The sequence below is a fragment of the Papaver somniferum genome, chromosome 3, assembly GCF_003573695.1.
Source record: "Papaver somniferum cultivar HN1 chromosome 3, ASM357369v1, whole genome shotgun sequence".
NCBI classification, from domain to species: Eukaryota; Viridiplantae; Streptophyta; class Magnoliopsida; order Ranunculales; family Papaveraceae; genus Papaver; species Papaver somniferum.
The window spans coordinates 71,313,135-71,322,424 of NC_039360.1; the positions used below are offsets into that span (position 1 = coordinate 71,313,135).

General features: G+C 39.6%; 1 protein-coding gene across 1 annotated transcript; it reads right to left on the reverse strand.

The window, feature by feature from the left end:
• Positions 1 to 785: 785 nt before the first annotated feature.
• LOC113361351 (NAC domain-containing protein 104-like) lies at positions 786 to 2,155 on the reverse strand. The gene is made up of 3 exons (XM_026604614.1): positions 1,695 to 2,155; positions 1,303 to 1,610; positions 786 to 1,192 (listed from the first exon to the last, which is right to left on the reverse strand). The coding sequence occupies exons 1-3, from the start codon at positions 1,864 to 1,866 to the stop codon at positions 1,034 to 1,036; spliced, it is 639 nt and encodes a 212-aa protein (XP_026460399.1). The 5' UTR covers positions 1,867 to 2,155; the 3' UTR covers positions 786 to 1,033.
• Between the last annotated feature and the right edge of the window lie 7,135 nt (positions 2,156 to 9,290).

Here is a 9,290-nt window from a genome sequence, read left to right on the forward strand (position 1 = left end):
CAAGAGAGTAGAATGATCTCAAGCACAATAACCTAACAGTGGTGTTTGGGCTCCACATTCATCCTTATACCTTCCTATTCTCCCTTCTCCACATCAATATTTATCCTTTTCCACCCAATACTTGTATAACTATGAACACGTAAAAAAAACAAGCTTGATGAAGGAGAGAAAAAAAAGGAAAATAAGAGAAATCTAGATGAGAAGGCCTAAGAGGATTAATTATAGATTTTTAAAGTAACTCATCCACTTAGAATGAACTTTCAGTAAACAAAATGATAGTAATAAAAAGGCCAATTATGGTAAATAAGAGAAATCAAAAGTAAACAAATTTTAGATTAAAAATGCTAGTATATGTTAACTCATTGTGTTGTCATTGATAGTAAGTAAGAGATACCCACCCATTCCTTAAATCAGCTAGTTGTGGCAGGTTTTAGTATCAAATATTCCAGATTGTTTTCATGTTCTATATATATGATGTTTGCGGGCCTGTCTTCAAATTTTATTTTTCTTTGACCGGTACAGGCCTAATTCATGGTGAATCATTTACTGTGTTTCTTGCTGGCTTACCACATTTGTGGTTTTGGTGACAATATGTTTTGAAAATCAGGAGGAGTTTACTCATCGTTTGTTAAGAGTTGGCCTTACAGAATGATGATATGATTTCGTTTTCGAACTACATTTTCTTTTCTTCTAATATTTGGATAAAAATTAAATTGCTAACGAGTTTAGAATAATAACATCAAAATAACTTGTGCTAGAGAAAAGTATACATCTAGAGAAAAGTATACATCAACGTTGTAATCATTAATTTTGGTCGATAGAGTATCACTTGTCACGAAAACATTAGGTATTATAAGACTTGTTTTAGCCCTCACATTATCTGCCTAGGGGCCTAAGATTAGCATTTGAATCATTACTATATATTATGTCAATTTCACTTCTTATACATTCAAATATTGTGATTGAACCAGCAAGCAGCTAGGACCCATGGTCTAAGTTAGGACCTCAAAATATCAAACTTCCATTTCCATAATCATTGATATGGCAGACTTATATCATCAAGATCATCTAATGACAAGAAAACTTCATCCATTCCTGAAAGCGTTATCCCTTCGTCATCGTCACCATTATAGCTCCCCTCTGAGCCTCCACCTTGCTCGAATACTCGGCAGACAACCCACTTACTTGAATCCTAAAAGACACACACACACACACACAAAATATAATTAAAAACTACGTATAGTTATGTAGCTTAAACTGATTGCAGGAAACTAGTTAAGATAACTCAAGGCTAGCTCTTACAGTTGGTCTTCTTTGTTTAGAAGATCTGCTACTAATACTACTGGACGATGAACTACTGCCACGGCCACGAGAATCCGTTAATCGATATTCATGCATGATCCAATTGGTTTTGAGGCCGTGAGCCAAGTAGAAACCAAGACATCTCTTCAAACCCGCCACTTTAGTCTTCTTATGATTATTTGGCAATAAAATGGGTTCGTCAACTAGATTATCATCCAGCGCCATCCAATACCCACTGGCTGATATTCGATTCGATGTCCTTCTACTAAAGAAATACCATTGGTTGTAATCTCCTGCCAAAGCCTTACCTGAAATATATATATTGTTTCAAACGAACTTTCAAAACATAAATGAATATATAACATGTAGCTATTTATAAACTATGCACGTACCGTTAAGATCCCAAGGATCATATGGGTAGAGATCCAAATCAGGGATGACATCTGGTACGCAAGGTAATAACGAAGCCTTACGATGAAGGAAATGAAGAATGAGTTCTTGGTCAGTCGGATTGAATCGAAAACCAGGAGGTAACCTCACATTATTCTTGTTATTATCTCCCATGTTTTGCACTTCCTAAACTTGACGAGGAGGAGGAAATAGATGAGAAGAAATTGTATACAAGTGTTTGGCAGGCGCAGTATATATATATGGGAGTGATGGTGGTTTTAGTGTGCATGTATGGTTGATATTTATGGGGGAAGTACAGGGAGAGGGAGAGAGATGCACTACTAGTCTATCTCTCTCAAATTGTGCGCGCGTGCCAATGAGAGAGAGATGGGGTATTTGAAAAGGTGAGAAAAAGATTGACGTGAGACACAAGGATAACACTTGAAGAATTATAGAGAGTAAGAATTGGATTTGAGTTGAGTTGAGTTGAGTTGATAGTATGGGGATAGACAGAGATGGATCATGAGAGTTATTTGGTTGTGCTAGCTCGATCGAATTTCGAAGGCGGCTGTTGGTAATTACGAAATTGAAGGTTCGTTGTTGTTTGATAGCAGCTGCTTAATTATATTCACTTTTTGATCAGAGGAGGAGATTCTCCATATTTCCGGAGTGGATCAAGTTGACTAACAAATGGGATGTTTTTAGCTTTTGACGGGCTTCTTCAGCTCTTCCTTTGCTTTTGTCATAATGCATTATAAGACTGGTTAGCTTCATTAAACTTAATTAATACAAGTATATTGCGCATGGTTTTCACTTTTAACAACGACTTCTTTTACGGCATACTTTGTGTGTAAAGTTAAAAATAAGTGGTAAACGGGATATTTTAAGGAAAGGTAAAATGATCCAAGTGTTTTTGGATGTCGCATGAGTTAAGCATCCACTACTTCTACCTCTATCACAGGCCTATGATATGAGACTGGGCCAAGGCACAGCACGAATAAAGGTACCATTATCGCCCTGGCTAGAATGGAAGCCTCCTTTTAGTCCACTAGTTAGTGCCGCTGAGTACGTACATCAGTCAGTCACACCAATCCGAGTACATACATGTACCAACTACGAAACAAGTTTAGATACTGACGTTGTTTTGTTGGAGAAAAGATATTCTTGTTACTTATATTTTCTTAGTCTACTAGGTTTTCCAATTTACTAGGTCTTTCCTAAACTTAGTCTTACGTAAGTATAGTTATTTCCTAGAATATCTCTATTGGTTGTAACCTATTTTGTTGTAAACTTCACTATATATATCAATGAGAATAAACAAAATATTCACTGTTGAAAAACCATAAATACTGTTTCCAAACTTTGATTTCTTCATGGTATCTTCGTGCTAGGTTTCTCTTTAGGTCCTCTTCTTCGCCTAAATATCCTTGCAAATCGAAGTTTCTTTCATCGTCAACAGCAAACAAAAAAAAAAAAAAAGCAACAACAACGATTTCCTCCATCGTCAAGCAATAGGGTCGTTGCTCTCTCAGTCCAGCACCAGCGACGCCTCTTCACCAGTCAAGCATCAGTGACGCTTCTCTATTCTCAGGCATCAACGACGTTTCCTACATCAGTTGACAGCATCCATGGGAGACATTCCTGATCACTCTGTTGACACCAGCAACAATAACAAAGGTTCTTCTGATACTAATCCTCACCTTCATCCTTCTAGTCCTTATTATGTTCATCCAGCAGACAATCCTACCACTATTCTTTATCAACCCGTTCTCACAAGTGAAAACTATGCCACTTGGGTTCGTGGTTTTCGTAAGGCCTTAAGTGCCAAGGCCAAACTTGGCTACATCGATGGCACAGTTGTTAAGCCAGAAATTTCAGCCGATATACCGTACTGGCAACGCTGCGATGATCTTGTCGGCAGTTGGGTTTGCAATTCTTGTGAACCCGCAATTGGCCGTAGTGTGATGTCTTTCGAAACTGCTCATGAGATGTGGATGGATTTGAAGAGCCGTTTTGCTCAATCCAATGCAACAAAGTTATATGCAATCAAACAGTCCATTTCAACCTTGAAACAAGAACACCAGACTGTTGCTCAATATTACACACAACTCAAAACTCTTTGGGATCAATTGGATTCTTTTCGGCCTCCCACTGCTTGCATCTGTAATGCTGGTAAGTCCATCCTTGAACACCATAACCAAGATCGAGCTATGGAGTTTTTACAGGGTCTTCAGGAGCGCTTCTCTGCCTTGCGCAGTCAACTTCTGGTCATCGAACCATTGCCGTCAGCAGCGAAACTTTACAATCTCGTCAGGCAAGAGGAAAGCAACAAGGCCTCAACTCTGCTGCTGTTCCTCTTCTTGACTCTGCGGCTTTGTCTGCTGCTCGCACAGACAATAGAACTACCGCAATACGTCCCAGTTTCGCCCTGTCCACAGCCAATCCAACGGCAACAAACGTCCACGACCTTTTTGCGATCATTGTAATCGGCATGGCCATACACGTCCGGTGTGCTGGAAGCTTCATGGTTACCCTACCAACGGCGGAAACGAGCCCTCCAAAGCCGCTGCTGTTGCTGCCAATCACGCCTTAGCTGCTGTCGCTTCTCCTGGACAGCACTGCAACGCGTCTGCCATGCTCCCAGCTGCGCCTGTCACGTTCCCAGCCCCTGCAATCACTGCCACGCCGAACATACCAGCAACTTCTCAACCTGCTGGCTCCACCACCAGCGCTGATGTCCCTCCAGCAGCCCAACTTCGCTGGTAATCTCCCTATCAAACGTCCCTCATTATTTGCTGCTCACACCTGTTTGTGCACCTCTGGTACCGATTGTTTGTGCCTCTCTGCTCATTTGTGCAACGCTGATTTTTCCCTTATGCATACAACTCCAATTTGCAATTCTGTCTCAATATTGTCGTCTTTTCCCTCTTTGCCAAAATATTGGCTTGTTCTCTATCTACTTGGATTGTCGATAGTGGTGCTACGCACCATATATGTTCTTCTTTATCATATTTCAATACTTATGCGTTGGTTGACAAACCAATTGAAGTCCAATTGCCAGATGGATCGTTTACCTCTGTGACTCATGTTGGTAATATTGATTTATCACCTAAAATCAAATTACTAAACGTCCTTCATGTTCCCAGTTTTAAGTTCAATCTCATATCGGTTAGTCAATTAACGAAAACAACCAATTGTTGTATTAAATTTTCTCATGATTCGTGTGTCTTCCAGGACCTTCAAACGAACCAGGAGATTGGATGGAGTAGGCGCATTGCCGGCCTATATCATTTTAGCTTCCGTCCTTCTGTTTTTTCTTTTATTGCAAATAAGAGGCCAATGGATATGTGGCATTGCCGTTTAGGCCATCCCAGTGAGGATTGTTTTCGTTTCTTATCTCGCACTTTTAATTTCATTGACTCCAAGAATATTCACTCTTGTATTGTGTGTCCCTTGGCTAAACAAACAAGGTTATCCTTTAATAAAAGTACTTCTTCTTCTTCTTATGCTTTCCAGTTAATTCATGCTGATCTTTGGGGACCATTTTCCGTGGCATCCTCTACGGGTGCCAGATATTTTCTCACTTTGGTTGATGATTATACTCGATGCACTTGGGTTTATCTCATGGTTTCCAAATCAGAAACTCTAGTATGTTTACAGAAATTTTTCCAATTTGGGATTCGGCAATATGGTCACAAAATTGCTACCATAACTTCTGGTACTCATACTACATTTATTCCACAACTTCAAACTTTTCGTTCTGATAATGGTTCTGAATTCAAATCTAAAGAACTTCAGTCTTGGTTTCATCAGAATGGTATTTTACATCAAACAAGTTGTGTATACACACCTCAACAAAATGGAATTGTCGAACGTAAACATAGACATCTTCTTAATGTCGCTCGTGCATTACGTTTTCAGTCTAATGTCCCTTTACAATTTTGGGGTGAATGCATATTGACTGCGGCATATTTAATCAACAAAATGCCGACCCCCGTCTTATCACACAAATCCCCTCATGAAATGCTATTGTCCACATTACCGTCTTATTCTCATTTACGGGTTTTTGGTTGCCTTTGTTTTGGTCGCAATCCACGTCCGTCTCACAAATTCGATGCTCGTGCTAAACCGGGCATTTTTGTTGGCTACCCTTACAACCAGAAAGGCTACAAAATATATGACCTTGATTCCAAGACAATTTACATATCCAGAGATGTTGTGTTTCATGAAACACTTTTTCCTTTTCATGATATTGGTTCTCTTCCGCATTCAACTATCACCCATCATGCACGCGACTCTGATCTTGCGTTCTATGACTCCATTCTAACTCCCAATGGAGATAACTCTACTCAACCCTCTACTATTTCACAACCATCCCCGGCCCCAGTGGCACAGGACTCCCTTTTAAATTCTCGACATCCCTTATCTACCGCCGAAATGCCATCGCAAGATAATTCTGTGATGCAGACCAATTCCTCTACTTCGCACACTGCGAATCATTCTCCTCCTCCATCCTCATCACCAGCTTCTCCTGTGCCGGATATATCATCCTCACGGCCAAATCGTACAAAGTCCGCACCTTCGTACTTGAAGGATTATCACTGCAATCTTCCGAAATGCAATTCCGCTTCGGTTTATCCAATGACTAAATATCTGTCGTTTGATAAATTTTCTCCAGCTCATAAAGCTTTCCTAGCTCAGGTTCTCCTTACGGAGGAACCCAAAACATACTCACAGGCCAAACTATGCCCTAAATGGAGAGCAGCTATGGCCAAAGAAATTCTTGCTCTGCAGGCCAACGACACTTGGATTCAGGTTGATCTTCCACCCGGTAAAGTGGCAATAGGCTGTAAATGGGTGTTTAAAATTAAATTTCATGCTGATGGTACAGTGGAACGATATAAAGCTCGCCTAGTGGCAAAAGGATACACTCAACAAGAGGGCATTGATTTTTATGACACTTTTGCTCCAGTTGCTAAACTCGTCACTATGCGTGTGCTATTATCCATTGCTGCCATTCGAGGATGGTCTCTTCATCAACTTGATGTCAACAATGCATTCCTTCAAGGCGATCTTGATGAAGAAATATACATGAAATTACCCCCTGGTTTAGGTTCTGCGGGTCCCTCCAAAGTTCTAAGATTAAAAAAATCTTTATATGGGCTGAAACAAGCTCCTAGGCAATGGTTTGCCAAATTTTCTTCGGTATTACTAGCTGAAGGCTTCCAAAAATCGTTATGCGATAATTCTCTCTTCACTTATCATAAAGGGAATACTTCCATTTTTGTCCTTATTTATGTTGATGATATCATTATCACCGGTACTGATAATATTTTCATCACCTCTCTCAAATCCAGACTCGCGTCTTATTTCTCAATCAAAGATTTGGGAAAATTACAATACTTCTTGGGCATCGAAGTTTCTCGTTCTTCCAAAGGTATTTTTCTTTGTCAAAGGAAGTACATTCTGGATATCCTAAAGGATTCTGGACTCACTGGAACGCGCACTTCTTCTTTTCCTATGGATGCGCATCTAAAACTGACATACGAGGATGGTACGCTTTTACCAGATCCTAGTATTTATCGGCGCTTAATTGGTCGACTTTTATACCTTACAGTCACACGACCAGATATCACTTATGCAGTGAATTATTTAAGCCAATTTATGCAACGTCCTCATTCTTCACATCTGGATGCTGCTAATCATGTTTTGCGTTACCTTAAAGGTACTATTGGTCATGGAATTTTTCTGGCCTCTTCCACTCCTTTGATACTCAAAGGATATACCGACTCTGATTGGGCAGGCTGCCCGATGACCCGCCGATCCACTACTGGATACCTTGTTACTATAGGTTCTAGCCCAGTTTCCTGGAAATCTAAAAAGCAACCCACAGTTGCTCGCTCTTCGGCTGAGTCTGAATATCGTGCTCTTGCACATTTAACTGCAGAACTACAATGGCTTCGTTATTTGTTTCAGGATTTACGAATTCCTTGTATTCTTCCAATAGTTGTTTCCTGTGACAGTCAGGCAGCTATTCACATTGCTCAAAATCCAGTATTTCACGAGAGGACGAAGCATATCGAAATTGATTGTTATTTCGTACGGGAGAAACTACTCAACGGCTTAATCAAACCACAACATCTACCGTCTTCTGAACAGCTTGCAGATTTATTCACAAAACCTTTAGGTGTCAAGCAGTTTCAGCATTTGGTTAGCAAGTTGGGTATTCGTTCTGGATCGACTCCTCCAACTTGAGGGGGGGTGTTGGAGAAAAGATATTCTTGTTACTTATATTTCCTTAGTCTACTAGGTTTCCCAATTTACTAGGTCTTTCCTAAACTTAGTCTTACGTAAATATAGTTATTTCCTAGAATATCTCTATTGGTTGTAACATATTTTGTTGTAAACTTCACTATATATATCAATGAGAATAAACAAAATATTCACTGTTGAAAACCCATAAATACTGTTTCCAAACTTTGATTTCTTCATGTTTTGAGAATCAGGCTTAAGGATGATGAAAGCCTTTGGAATAGACGACGTCATGTTTCAAGCCAGTACATTTCCCAGCAAATGATTATTAGTGAGAAATAGGTAATTATTTCGACTTCAGATGGACGATAAGAGCATTGGATGACCTGAGTGCTATCCCTTTGTCATGGAGTACCAAATGCAGAACCAAAAAGACCCTTCAAAAGATAACACTTGTCAATAAATAAAGGAATTGTATATGAAAATTTCATGTGTCTTTTCCTTTTCTTTTGATAAGCTATTGAGTAGTGCTATCAGGACTGGTACATTCTTGCAAAATACAACAGCTACATTCATTTGTAAGATGAGAAAAATGTATCATAAATACGTCATGAGAAACTCTATCAAAAATTCTTTCAATACATAGATTCATCCGTATATCCGAATTTAGCACATTCTTATGGAAATACTGCGCCACAAATACAAAGCACCAACTCATGCGCAAGTTTTATGCGTAGGGATTTGGCGGCAAGAAATGTGGTAGCAGTAGCGCAACCATTATGCATCACCAACGTGCTAACAGTTAAGCTTTGGGTCATGTTAATTGCACCTAGGATGGTGGCGTAACGGATTTGGCGAGAAGTACAATTTGAAACTCTGAAAATCTGCTTCAGTTCTAAATCTCTGATATTGAATCTCCATGGTATTTAGTAGGGATGACTATTGAAATTAAACAGAGAATGTACCAAAACCCACAATGAGCTATCCAGCACAATTAAGGGAAGGAAACCAGGCAGCGGATGGCAGTCAGATGGGAAATCTCTCAACAACAATTTGGGACCATAAGATCCCATCATTTCTTAACCCGATTGTACTAAATGACACATACCCTCGTATAATCGTTCTCTATTTTGCTAAATAAATTTCATGCTTTAAAAGAAAAAAGAAAAACAACTCCACTCATCTCATCGGTGTAGTTTGATTAATTTGCCGGGTCTTAGTTTCATTTATCACGACTTTGATGAGTTTGATATCTTTAATAGTCGTACTCTTGGAGAGTGAGAAGGCCGCATCTGTTACGCTTAAGATGGAGTTAGTAGGAGGAAAATAACTTTCAGTGTCTCATC

Bases quoted from the DNA above. Each gene is read 5' to 3' on its own strand.
- LOC113361351 (XM_026604614.1), bottom strand. From the start codon at position 1,866: ATGGGAGATAATAACAAGAATAATGTGAGGTTACCTCCTGGTTTTCGA. The intron at 1,611-1,694 runs GTACGTGCATAG...TATATATTTCAG, and splicing joins TGATCCTTGGGATCTTAACG to GTAAGGCTTTGGCAGGAGAT. The intron at 1,193-1,302 runs GTAAGAGCTAGC...TGTGTCTTTTAG, and splicing joins CTAAACAAAGAAGACCAACT to GATTCAAGTAAGTGGGTTGT.